Source organism: Rhinatrema bivittatum, chromosome 1 (genome assembly GCF_901001135.1).
Source record: "Rhinatrema bivittatum chromosome 1, aRhiBiv1.1, whole genome shotgun sequence".
Classification (NCBI taxonomy): Eukaryota; Metazoa; Chordata; class Amphibia; order Gymnophiona; family Rhinatrematidae; genus Rhinatrema; species Rhinatrema bivittatum.
Window position 1 is genome coordinate 431,757,385 of NC_042615.1, and position 13,587 is coordinate 431,770,971.

At 45.1% G+C, this 13,587-nt stretch overlaps 1 protein-coding gene across 1 annotated transcript in view; it reads left to right on the forward strand.

Annotated features, from left to right (window-relative positions):
- Positions 1–3,012: 3,012 nt before the first annotated feature.
- Positions 3,013–13,587, forward strand: part of LOC115092923 (protein NipSnap homolog 3A-like) — an 80,972-nt gene continuing 70,397 nt past the window's right edge. The window contains 1 exon segment of the mRNA XM_029604353.1: positions 3,013–3,292. Within this exon segment, the coding sequence (XP_029460213.1) occupies positions 3,221–3,292 (72 nt within the window). The 5' untranslated portion in view covers positions 3,013–3,220.

Below are 13,587 nucleotides of genomic sequence, written 5' to 3' on the forward strand. Positions count from 1 at the left end.
TGCCCACTTAAAATTGTGCGCATGTGTGCACATTCAGCCTATTTTATATCATGTGCACATATATGCACTTATGTTATAAAATAGCCATGTCCCTGGGCGCAAGCCGGCAAACACACGACAGGGAAATACCAACTGTACCTGAATGTAACTTGCCTTGAGATACCAATGAAAAGGTGTGAGCTAAACATTAAAAAAATAATAAAAATAAAAGATTTTATTCTCATATCCTTGTACCAAAAGATTGTCTGTGCTTTTCCCAGGATTTTTTGAATTCTGTTATTGTTTTAGTTTCTACCATCTCTACTGAGAGGCAATTTTATGCATCCACCACCCTTTTTATAATGAACAAGCCGTTAAGCCCGTTAAAACGGACAAGATGTTTATTCCAAATGCCAGCTAAGCGTTGTGTGTGGAGGTGTCAGGATGTGTACTCTTCCCCCTCCCCCACCCTCTCTCCCTTTGCCTTCCCCTTGCACCCAATGCTCCCTCCTTCAGCTCCCCTCCCCTCAGTCTTCTGCTGCCCCATCTCCCCAACCCCCTTCCCCTCTCACTTTCCCACTGCTCCTCCTCATCTCTCATTCTCCCAATGTTCCTCCTTTCTTCCACAGGTCCTCTCCTGCAGCCCCTTCCCATTCTATCATTCGCTGGTCTGCCCCTGCAGCCCCCCTCTCCCCTCATTCTTCCATTACACTCCCCTTTCCCTCACTGCTCCTCACTCTTCCTTATTCTCCCACTCCTCCTCCTCTGGCCCTCCCTTTTCTCTACTATCCTCTTCCCCCTCCACCCTCTCTCCCTTTGCACTCCCCTTGCACCCAATGCTCCCTCCTCCAGCTCCCCTCCCCTCTTACTGTCCTGCTGCCCCATCTCCCCAACCCCCTCCCACTGCTCCTCCTCATCTCTCATTCTCCCAATGTTCCTCCTTTCTTCCACAGGTCCTCTCCTGCAGCCCCTTCCCATTCTATCACCCTCTGGTCTGCCCTGCAGGCCCCCTCTCCCCTCATTCTTCCATTACACTCCCCTTTTCCTCACTGCTCCTCACCTGCCCAGCACCCTTCTCTTCCTTTTTCTCCCACTCCTCCTCTGGCCCTCCCCTTACCTCTTATTATCCTCTTCCCCCTCCACCCTCTCTCCCTTTGCACGCCCCTTGCATGCACGTCCGTCAGAGCCGCTCTGTACTGCACATTAAGCTCTGACCGACGTGCTCTGCGGGTTTCTCTCTCTCTCTCATGTGCGCATGCACGCCTCACCGCAGCCCTCACAAGGCTCCATTTCCTCCCAGCGCCGCTCTGCTCTGCCAGACGTGCTCTCTCCGGGTCTCTCTCGCTCTCGTGTGCGCACGTACGCTTCACTGCAGCCCTCACACAGCTCCATTTCCTCCCGGCGCCGCTCCGCTCTGCCCGATGTGCTCTGTCCGACCTGCTCTCGTGCCCGCATATGCGCGGCACATCGGGCAGAGCCGCGCTCTACTGCGCATTTGCGGGCCGTCGGTCAGAGCCCATTTATATTGTAGATAATTTCCTTATGTTAATTCTAAGCCTACCCCTATCCTAAATTTGGCTTCCAGAACCTTCCTCCTGCACTTTCCTGTCATTTGTACCTCCCCAGCATGATCTAAAATCCGATCTGAAACTGAGGTCTGCGACCTTTGCACCAGGCAGGCAAGTTACACATCATCAACCACCAATCTATCTACATTCCTAATAATTGAATCACCAACCACAACGGCTATCCTAACCCTTCCCCTCCTGGGCACGTGCTCCTGGAGACATATTCTCAATGCAAGAGGATACTACATCACCTTTAGGCCAGGTTCTAGCTACAAAATTGCTTCCTGCCTCAGCAAGGTGATGTTTTCCTTCCAGGTGACCTTTCACCTCCAAAGCAGCACAGGGGCTGAAAGACTGGAGGTGGGACTGCTCTACTATGTCTCTAAAGATCTCCTATATAATACCTCTGTCTCTCTTAGCTCCTCCAGGTCTGCCACTTTAGACTCTAGAGATCGGACTTGTTCTGAGGGCTAGGAGCTCTTTACACCTAGTGCACACATACAGCCTCACCCCAACTGGGAGTTAATTTTACATGTGGCACTAAGTGCAAAAGACTGGAAAACCTCCCTCTCGCTGCTGGACTATCATCGCATCTTCATTTTGTTAATTTATTATCAAGTTAATTTCTAAGGGAGTAGGGATGTAATGCTAATCTAAAGTATATTTACATAGGGGCCGATGCAAAAAACTTTGCGGAAAGCGGGCGCTGAAAAGTCAGCGCTCGCTTTAACGCACGCATGGCGCCCACAAGGGGGGCACCATGCAATATTTAAATTAGGGGGTAGTGCTAGGAAGGAGGTGCTAGGGTCTGCCAAGTTTTTTTTTACTTTAAAAAAGAAGTACAGAAATGCAGTTTTTTCTGCTTTTCTGTACTTCTTTTCAATGCGCTCAGCTATTAATGCCTACTCCAGGCAAGGGTTAATATCTGAGCAATAAATGTGCCTCTGAGACGCACATTTATCTTTTTGCATTTGGAGTGAATGAGTAATAGCATCGGACAACGGGTTAAACAGTTCGCTCGGCTGAGCACACTGTATTGATATGGCCCCATAGGAAGCTCAGTTGAAAATTCACCTGAATGTGAGCACATGAGCAACAGTGGAAGCTTGGAGGGGGGGGGGGGGGGGTGTCTGAGAGTACATATCAGTGTCTAAGCATGTGTCAGTTTCTGAAAGAACAGGTTAGTGTGAGCCACCTCTCTTTCCCTACCCCTCCAATATGCACCAATCTTTGGGTGACCACTGTCCAACAACATAGATTCAATTAAATTTTACTCAATCCGGAGACTTTTCACTGTGGATCTATCTAGTGACTTTTTCAAGTAGAAGTTGTCAGCACTGCTCGTTAACATTATGGTCACTTTGTCTTAACGTCCGAAGGTTGCTTAGGCAACTGATAACGTGTGTGGGGCGGGGGAAGATCCTGAACAACAGCAAAGTGCTAGGCCGAGTACAACTTCCACAAACGTCACTCCACTGGTCGTAGTGTTTAATACTGCACAGTGTTTAGATTTGGCGCCCAGGAAGTTTTGTTGTTTCTATTTCCACATCCGCCTGCCTTCTTTGCAAACTTCCCTTCATTGGGAGAGGGCACGTTGTACTTGAGAAAGACCGTATGCTTACGCCTCGATCTGTTCGTGTTTATTTCACATTATTTCTCCCTATTACTTGGCCATGCTGAATGTCCGCAGCCTCCTGCGGGGAGCGGGGGCCGTGCGCGCGGCGGCGGCGGCAGCGCGAGCCCAGGTGAGTGAGCGAGAGGAAAGGCCCCAGGGGCTCGCGGGGAAGGCTCGTACAGGAAACGGCGGTTTCAAGCGGCCCCTTGGGTTGCTCGCGCGCGGCGCTGGGAGAGGGGAGGTACAGGGGGCGGTGAGGGTGCATCTGCTGCAACGGAAGGACGTTAACGTCGCCGTTGCTTTTTTTTTTCTTACCTTCTGCTCCTTTTTGATTGTCATGTGTTTGTCAAACATCCCTCGCTCCCACTTTGCCTTAAATTCTTGAGCCCACTGGATGAATGGCCACACTGTTGCTTTTACCATCTCGCGGGCAAGGGGGACAAATGCCTGTGTGCACACCCGGCACGTTCACGGAACAATGTCTCTCTCCCCCTCGCGCACTGCAACCTGTAATAAGGGAGCTGCCGGGTGTGCACTGCAGCTGTCACAACGGAATTTTACCGAGGGAAAATTAATCATGTTGCTTCGCTATTCACTTTTGTGACACAGGACTCAGTAATACTTTGATCGGTCTAAAATGCACCTCCTTACCATCCTGAGTTCTGAATAAGATATGACCACACTTGGATTTAGAAGAGTGATGACTGTATGATGTAGGCCACTGATTTTTGTCACTTCCACTCTGGTACCATTTAATATAAATTAACCATAGCTAGATGCCCGGAAACACCATAAACCAACAAGGAAATAAAGTGATGTAATCTAATTAAATCAATTAAGAGAGAAGGAAGTAGTGTGATTGCTGCAAGATTAGCAGAACCAGCCCATAAACTTTGAAAATGAGCGAGGTGGCATAGCAGGAGGAATGTCTCTTTGTATGTCATGTTGCCAACCCTATGTCATAAAACATAGGGGGGTTCATTTTGTGCTAGCAATACAGTATAATGGCTACAGCACAGACCTGTAAGCCAGAGAGAGACTGATTCAGTCCCTCCATCTACCATTCCTTGTATAGCACTGATCTCTGTTTCTCTGTGGTTAGATTTAAGATCCTAAATTATTAGGGAAAACAGCATTGTATTAAGACTTTTAATTATTATTTATCACTTTTATTATTTGCCAAACAATCTAGTGCTCATAATGAGTCATGATTATGATGGTATACAATAAAACATAAAAACATGATGGCAGAAAGACCATGTGGCCTATCTAGTCTACCTAACTAACGGGCCGATACAGTACAGTGCGCTCCGGCGAAGCGTATTGTTACCCCGCGATTGGACGCGCGTTTTGGACGCGCTAGCTTTACCCCTTATTCAGGAGAGGTAATAGTGCGTCCAAAACGCGCGTCCAACCCCCTCGAACCTAATAGCGCCCGCAACATGCAAATGCATGTTGATGGCCCTATTAAGGGTTCCCGCGCGATACAGAAAGTAAAATGTGCAGCCAAGCCGCGCATTTTACTTTCAGAAATTAGCGCCTACCCAAAGGTAGGCGCTAATTTCTCCGGGCACCAGGAAAGTGCACAGAAAAGCAGTAAAAACTGCTTTTCTATGCACCCTCCGACTTAATATCATGGCGATATTAAGTTGGAGGTTCCGAAAGTTAAAAAAAAGTAAAAAAAAATAGAAAAAAAAAATTTGAAATAGGCCCGCGGCTCGCAGGTTGAAAACCGGATGCTCAATTTTGCTGGCGTCCAGTTTCCGAACCCGTGACTGTCAGCAGGCTCGAGAACCGACGCCAGTAAAATTGAGCATCGGCTGTCAAACCCACTGACAGCCGCCGCCGCTCCTGTCCAAAAAGAGACGCTAGGGATGCACTAGTGTCCCTAGTGCCTCTTTTTACCACCGGCCCTAATTAAAATAAATTAAAATATTGAATCGCGTGCACAGGAGAGTGGGCGTTCTCCCGCGTTTTTACTGTATCGGCCCTTAATTTAGCTTTACAGTTCCCATTACTTCTTCAGAAAGATCCCTTGTATGTTTCCATTAATAAGCAGGCTAATCCAGTTACATGTGGGTGACTTCATCCAGTGGCATTGTCTCTCCCAGATAGTAAGTGGGGCAGGGCTGACCAGCTCCTGTCCTTGAGAGCCACCATCAGGCCAGGTTTTCAGGACCTATTCACAATGAATATGCATGAGAGAGATCTTCATATAATGGAGGCAGTGCATGCAAATCTATCTCATACATATTCATTGTGGTTATCCTGAAAACCTAGCCTGTTTGCAGTTCTTGAGGACATGTATTGTCTCTTCTTATAGTTTTTCTCTAATGTTTCTAAATTTTTCACTTTTTCTTCATTTTTGCTGCCTTGGCAGCCCCACAAAAACATTAACTAAAAAAAAAAAAAGAGTGGAAAAAATTTGACATCCATGTTCTTTCTTCTACAAGAGGCCATACCTCTTTGAGGTGTCACAGAAGAAAGGGCCAATCTTCAGCAATTTGAGAAGGTTCATTTGTGATGAGGTAATGTCTATTACTGACACATGAACTTTCTGCTACATCTGCCTGGGCCCGGAGCATGACCAACAAAATTGTTATGACTGTGGACAGATGTCCCTGGGTTCACAATGCTTCAGGGTGCACTGTATTGAATAGCTGAGTAACTCTTTAAGGAGTTGCAGCAGATCCTCCTTTGTTATTCGAAATTCATAGAAAAGATGGCATGCACTCTAGCTGTCCATGTTGTAAAGATAAAGACTTGCGAATTAAACTGCTGGGCCTTCTACAAATCCTTGATGCACCGTCAGAGCCATCATGGATCTACCTGTCCATGTGATTCTAAGTGCTCTGCAGATAAGAATGTAGGAAACTCCTTTTTCTGCCATGCCAATGGCAAGAAAATTGGACCTGAAGTAATGGCATCAACAATTTCCAGGATTTAGTGTCATGCAATTGTTGCATCATTCAGTGGTGGTTGAATCCACTCCAATTCTCCACCTGGAAAAGACCTGGTTTCCTGACCAGTTTGGTAAAAAGGTGTTCCAAGCTTCCATGCACACTGCACAAATTATAATTCATCAGTTCTATATGGTGCCGTATATCCATGACTGCCTACAAAAGCTGAAGCGTTTCCTTCAGCTAGAAGGATGCAAAAGTATTCACCACCTTCTACATTCAGTCTATGAAGCCTTCAATTCTATTTCTAGAACCTCTGCATTATTCATAGGCTTTCGTCATATGGCGTGGCTTAGGGCCAGCACAATTCAGGAGAATGGCCATGAGAAATTAGCAGATCTTCCCTGTCTCAGGAGTAACCTGTTTGGTGACAAACTTTGAGGCCTTCATAGTGCAGATGGCTTGAGCAGCCATCTGCACTATGAAGGCCTTTCTATCCTTATAAATATCCGTTTTTCCACAAGCATCCCTACCAAATTTATCAACAGCCTCTTACCACAAGGCCTAGACAAAGATGCAGACAGCAAAAATCAGCTCAACTGGCCCACCCTAAACTAGGGCCCAGTTTTTGATCTCATCATTCAAGCCACATTCCTGTGTTTCAGTTGGGGATAGAATCCAACTTTTCTGAAAAAATGGTGCCTTATCACCAACGACCCATGGGTTCTTCAGATACTGCATGCTGGATTCTGCTTGCGTTTCACTTAATGCTTCTTCCACATTGTTCTGTACTGTGGCTAAGTCTGTCCCAACTTCCAGAACGTTTGGAAGTTCAGACAATTCTATAGCAGCAGGCAATGGAACCTCTACCTAATTCTCAACATACATAGAGGTTTTACTCTCAGTACTTTCTCATCCCCAAGAAATCGGGAGGTTTGCTGCCAATTCTGCATCTGAGGCATGTGAACAAGCACCTGCTTCAAAATAAATTCAAAATGAACTCCCTCAGCATTACTCTCTGAATGGATATGTGCATTGAACCTCAAGGTTGCTTTAATTTATTTATTTAAATTCTTTTAATATACCGATGCTCAAGACGAAGGTCTTATCCACTGTTCACATTGTCACTAACTTCAAGTTCAAGGTGGATTCTATTCATTGCCAATATAGAGTGTTCTCATTTGGCATCTCAGCTGCCCCAAGAGTCTTCACCAAATGCCTGACGATGGTAGCAGCTTATCTGCAATATTGGGACTCTTTCCTTATCTGGATGACTATTTGATCACGGCTTGTTCTCCAGTGTCTGTGTTCAGTGATCTACACCACATAATCTCTATACTATAGAGCTTAAGTTTTCTGAAATTGAATTTTGTTCCAGCCCAAAGACTGAAATTTATAGGGATGTGGATAGACTCATTACAGGAGAGAACATATCTTATTTTTATTTTATTTAAATACACTTATATTCTGCATAATTTGTCCAAAAACAACCAAAGTAGTTTACATAACTTCACATACATAATTATATGACGTCTAAGAAGAAAGATGGGAGAGTTAGAGTGTATATCAGTGAATGATGAGATAGATATAACTGGCATCTCAGAGACCTGGTGGAAGGAGGATAACCAATGGGACAGTGCTACAACAGTGTACAAATTGTATTGAACGATAGGGAGGATCAATTTGGTAAGGTGTGGGTAGAAATCCCATGTGTGTTGGGTAAGAGTATAGTGATAGTACTATCGTCCACCTGGTTAAAATAATCAGACGGATGATGAAATGGTAAGAGAAATCAGGGAAGCTAACCAGTTTGGCAGTAATAATGGGAGATTTCAATTACCCCAATATTGACTGGGTAAATGTAACATTAGGACATGCTAGAGACGTAAAGTTCCTGGATGGAATAAACGACTGCTTCATGGAGCAATTGGTTCAGGACCGACAAGAAAGGGAGCTATTTTACATTTAATTCTTAGTAGAATGCAGGATTTGGTGAGAGAGGTAATGATTGGGGGAGGGGGGGTTGCACATGCCAATAGTAATCATAATATAATCAAATATGATCAAATTTGAACTAATGACTGGAAAGGGGACTATGTAAATCTTCAGCTCTAACATTACATTTTCATAGGGGAAACTTTGATAAAATGAGGAAAATAGTTAGAATAAACTGATAGGTGCAGCTGCAAAGGTTAAAAGTGTACAGCAGGCATGGACATTGTTTAAAAATACAATTTTAGAAGCACAGTCCAGATGTATTCCACGCATTAAGAAAGGTGGAAGGAAGGCAAAACGATTACTGGCATGACTAAAAAGGTGAGGTGAAAGAGGCTAATTTAGCCAAAAAAACATTCTTCAAAAAATTGAAGAAGGATCCGTCTGAAGAAAATAGGATAAAGCATAAGCATTGTCAAGTTAAGTGTAAAACATTGATAAGACAGGCGAAGAGAGAATTTGAAATTAAGTTGGCTGTAGAAGCAAAAACTCCCTGTGAGGGAGTCAGTTGGACTGTTAGATCAGTGATTCTCAACAGGTTTGTTGTGACTCACCAGTGTGCCGCCAAGCACCCATAGATGTGTCACATGGTACCTGGACTCCCGCTGCTCTTCCCTCCCCTTCCTCTACCAAGCGAGAGTCAGACTATTTTCCACTGCTGCCATTGCCACCCGGGCTATCAGTATGTACAAGCCCGGATGGGAACGGCAACAGTGTTAGTGGAAGCTGGCAAATGCGGCTGGCCTTTTCTTCTTCCCGCTCTTGCCCCCATGGCCCAGAACAGGAAGTGATGTGCAGTGAAGTGCGCAAGAAGAAGAAAGAGCCATATTGCATTGAAAAGTAGCGGCGGCAGCATCTGCCCCGAGCAGTAACATGGGCCCAGAGCAAAATCAGAAGCAGGCGGCAATCGGCAAAAGAGACAGCAGCATTAGCAGTAGAATTCTTCTTTCTTGGCCTGCAGGGGCTGGAGGAGGAGGCTGTTGCAGCTAGCATTTGTGCTCGGGGAGGGGAGGAGGCAGGAACTGAGAGGCAGCCAGCCAATGTGTAAGTGAGAGTGTGTCTGTGATTGAGAGCATGTGTGTAAATGTAAGATAGAGTAGGTGTGTGATTGAGAGAAACTGATCAGAGAGATAACATGTGTATATGTGAGTGACAATGAAAGTGACTGGTCAGGGAGTTGACTGGAGAATGTGAGAGAAAGAGAGACTGGTCTGGGAGATGACTGGTTATGTGTGTGTGAGTGAAAGAGTATGGAAGTGAGAAACCTGTACATGTGAGAGAAGATGGGAGTAAGAAGCCTGGTGTGTGAGGGGTATGTGAGAGAGAGCATGGGAGAAAATGGGAGTGGGAAGCTTGTGTGTGTGTGTGTATGCATGAGAGAAGAGACAGGTTGGAGAGGTGACTGGTGTGTGTGTGTGTGTGTGAGAAAGAAAGTAATTATGGGAATGAGAAGCTTGTGCATGTGGAGAGCGCAAGCATGGGAGTGAGAGAGAAACTGGTGTGTGTATGTGTGTGAGACAGTGATTATGGGAACAATAAGTCCTTGTGTGTGTATGGAGAGAGTGAGCATGGGAGTGAGAAACTTGGGTGTGTGTGTGGGGGGGGGGGGTGTGAGAGCCAGCTTGAGAGTGAGAAGCCTGTATATGTGAGAGAGAATATGGAGTGGGAAGCCTGTGTGTGTGTATGAGAGAGACTGGTCAGGGAGATGATTGATGTGTGTGAGACAGAAACTGGTCATGGGGTTGTGATGTGTGTGAGAGAGACAGACAGACTGGTCGTGGAACCTAAGAAAGAGGACCAAGAGGACAGTGCTTCAGCAACTACTGCTGCTTCTGGTGTGTGCTACTGGCCTGCATGGGAGAGGAGTAGGAGCGCTGTTAGAGGGAGTAAGTAAAAGTGGCTTTTTAAATTTATTTTTCTTGTTTGACTGTCATTTTAATTATTGAATATTGTGTGATGTCTGCTGTTTTTAAATATTTTATTGGTGTTTGGAGAGGTTTTAATAACTTTTATGAGATTTTAATTGGGTATTATTCTACTCATAGATATTTTGATCCATACTACTCCATAAATAGGTAACCACACGGTAAACAAAAACAGGGATATATTTTCAATAATTCTCTCTACTTTAGATAACAATCTACACAATAAGAGAATCGTTATTTGAATACAATATCTTCATGCAAAACATATTTTTATTAATATAAAAACACAATTTTCGCTAGACAATGTTAAAACTAACTAATCAATATGTTTTGCATCAAGATATTGTATTCAAATAAAGATTCTCTTATTGTGTAGATTGTCATAGATATTTTGAAACATTTATTCTGTTTATTATTATAATTTTACAGTGATTTCTGTGTGGGAATCTATAGCTGCTTGGCTTGTTCTGTTTTTCCTAATAGGAAGTGTATTGGTGTTTAGAGTCTGATTTAATATTAGTAGTGTTGCCTTTTAAAAGGTAAAGTTGATAATGTTTGAATGCATTCCATAGTACAAGTATAACTGTGTGAAGATTAGTTTATGTGCATTACTGCAGATCCTGGGAGTATTTTAGGTCAGTTCTGTGTGTGTGACTGAGATGAGGTATTTTACTACCGTGTTTCCCCGAATATAAGACAGCATCTTACTTTCTTTTTACCCCCAAAAGTCCCACTATGTCTTACTTTCAGGGTATGTCTTATATTGGAAAAAAAACCTGAGTGTTCAAAAAAAAATTATTTTTAAATACCTGTCGGAGGGCTGCATGGGTCCAGGCGGCTGGCGGCGGGAGCCGGGTGGTCGCGTGTTAAATCTAGGCCGCGGGCGGGTGGGCGCTTGTTCCAGGCGGCGGGGGGGGGGGGGGGGGGGGGTGGACGCGCGTTAGTTCGAGACGGCCGGCGGGTGGCGGGTGGTCGCGTGTTAAATCTAGGCCGGGTCGCACAGGCGCGCATTCATTCACTGCCGGTGGGGGCTGCCTTGGCAGCCCCCACCGGCAGTGAATGAATGCGCGCACAGGCCCACAGCGCCTGTGCGACCCCTGCGATTCGGCGCTGGGGGCTGCCGGTGGGGGCTGCTTTCGGCGCTCAAGGCAGTCACATGCCGTGACGTCACAGCATGTGACTGCCTTGAGCGCCGAAAGCAGCCGGCAGCGGCAGCCGAAAGCAGCCGGCAGCGGCGAAAGCAGCCGGCTCCTCCGCCTGGATGAATGAATTCATTCACTGCCGCAGCCCCCACCGGCAGCCCCCAGCGCCGAATCGCAGGGGTCACACAGGCGCTGTGGGCCTGTGCGCGCATTCATTCACTGCCGGTGGGGGCTGCCTCGGCCCCCACCGGCAGTGAATGAATGCGCGCCTGTGCGACCCGGCCTAGATTTAACATGCGACCACCCACCGCCCGCCGGCCATCTCGAACTAACGCGCGTCCACCCGCCCCCCCCCCCGCCGCCGCCTGGAACAAGCGCCCACCCGCCCGCGGCCTAGATTTAACACGCGACCACCCGGCTCCCGCCGCCAGCCGCCTGGACCCACGCGGCCCTCCGACAGGTATTTAAAAATATTTTTTTTTTGAAATGACAGGTACGTCTTACTTTCGGGGGATGTGTTACATTAGCCGACCCCCCTAAAATTCCCACTACGTCTTACTATCAGGGGTGTCTTACTATCGGGGAAACACGGTAGCATGTAGGCATTTGTTTCTGTCTTATTTGTTGTGTTTTCTGAAGAGGATATGCATTGGTAGTGAACTGCTGTCTTTTCTTAAGTAGGGCTATTGAGCCTGGTAGTAGAGGGAGTTTGTGTTGCTGTTACAGAGATGACACCAGAACCAGAATATCATTTTTTGCAGGGTGATTTGTACTGGGAATGTCATAGTTCTGCTTTACTTCCATTATTGGCGATTGGGGGGTTCCCGTGGATGCAAACTGTACATTTACATTTAGCCCCATGACGGTCATGTGAGAGATGGTTTTCAAGGATAATGAGTCAGATGAACTGAACAAAATAACGGTAAACCTGGAAGATGTAGTAGGCCAGATTGACAAACTAAAGAGTAACAAATCACCTGGACCGGATGGTATGCACCCCAGGGTTCTGATGGAACTAAAAAAATGAAATTTAAGATCTGTCTGTTAAAATTTGTAACCTATCATTAAAATCATCCATTGTACCTGAAGACTGGATGGTGGCCAATGTAACCCCAATATTTAAAAAGGGCTCTAGGGGTGATTTGGAAAACTATAGACTGGTGAGCCTGACTTCATTGTCGGGAAAAATAGTGGAAACTATTCTAAAGATCAAAATCACAGAGCATATAGAAAGACACGGTTTAATAGAACACAGTCAGCATGGAGTTACCCAAGGGAAGTCTTGCCTCACAAATCTGCTTCATTTTTTTGAAGGGGTTAAAAAACATGTGGATAAAGGTGAACCGGTAGAAGAAGTGTATGTGGATTTTCAGAAGGCATTTGACAAAGTCCCTCATGAGAGGCTTCTAAGAAAACTAAACAGTCATGGGATAGGAGGCAATGTCCTTTCGTGGATTACAAACTGGTTAAAAGACAGGAAACAGAGGAGGAGGATTAAATGGTCAATTGCCTCAGTGGAAAAGAGGAAACAATGGAGTACCTCAGGGATCTGTACTTGGACTGGTGCTTTTTAATATATTTATAAATGATCTGGAAAGGAATACGACAAGTGAGGTAATCAAATTTGCGATTGATACAAAATTATTTAGAGTACTTAAATCACAAGCAGATTGTGATAAATTGGAGGAGGACCTTGTGAGACTGAAAGATTGGGCATCCAAACAGCAGATAAAATTTAATGTGGACAAGTGCAAGGAAAAAAATTACCCATGCTGTAGTTTACACGATGTTAGGTTCCATAAGAACATAAGAACATGCCATACTGTGTCAGACCAAGGGTCCATCAAGCCCAGCATCCTGTTTCCAACGGTGGCCAATCCAGGCCATAAGAACCTAGCAAGTACCCAAAAACTAAGTCTATTCCATGTTACCGTTGCTAGTAATAGCGGTGGTTATTATCTAAGTCAACTTAATTATTTTATTTATTTAGTGATTTTTTTTTATATACCGCGGCACGTTAAAAACATCACCTCGGTTTACAATGAACAATAAATCAGCAACATGCTTTACAATTAAATGAAATTAAGAGGAAACAATATAAATACCACATAAAACAAAACTATTAAACCAATGATAATCATATTCTACAGCTGAGGCATGCCTAATAAGGAAGGGAAATCAGAAACAGGTAAAATAAAACTTAGCAACGAGCGATTCATTAATATGGAGTGTGTATGAGGATCCGAAAAACAGACTTTACAAAGGGTGGGTGTAGAGTGGATATTTAGATACAATAGATGAGCAGGAGTTATAGCAAGATATCTATTTAAAGGCAGGTAAAGTAATTTGAGTGGAACAAGCGATCATCATTTCTGAAGAGGGGATGATTATTGAGTGTAAGCTTGTTTGAACAGCCAGGTTTTAAGGTTCTGTTTGAATTTCCTATGGCAGGGCTCTAGGCGC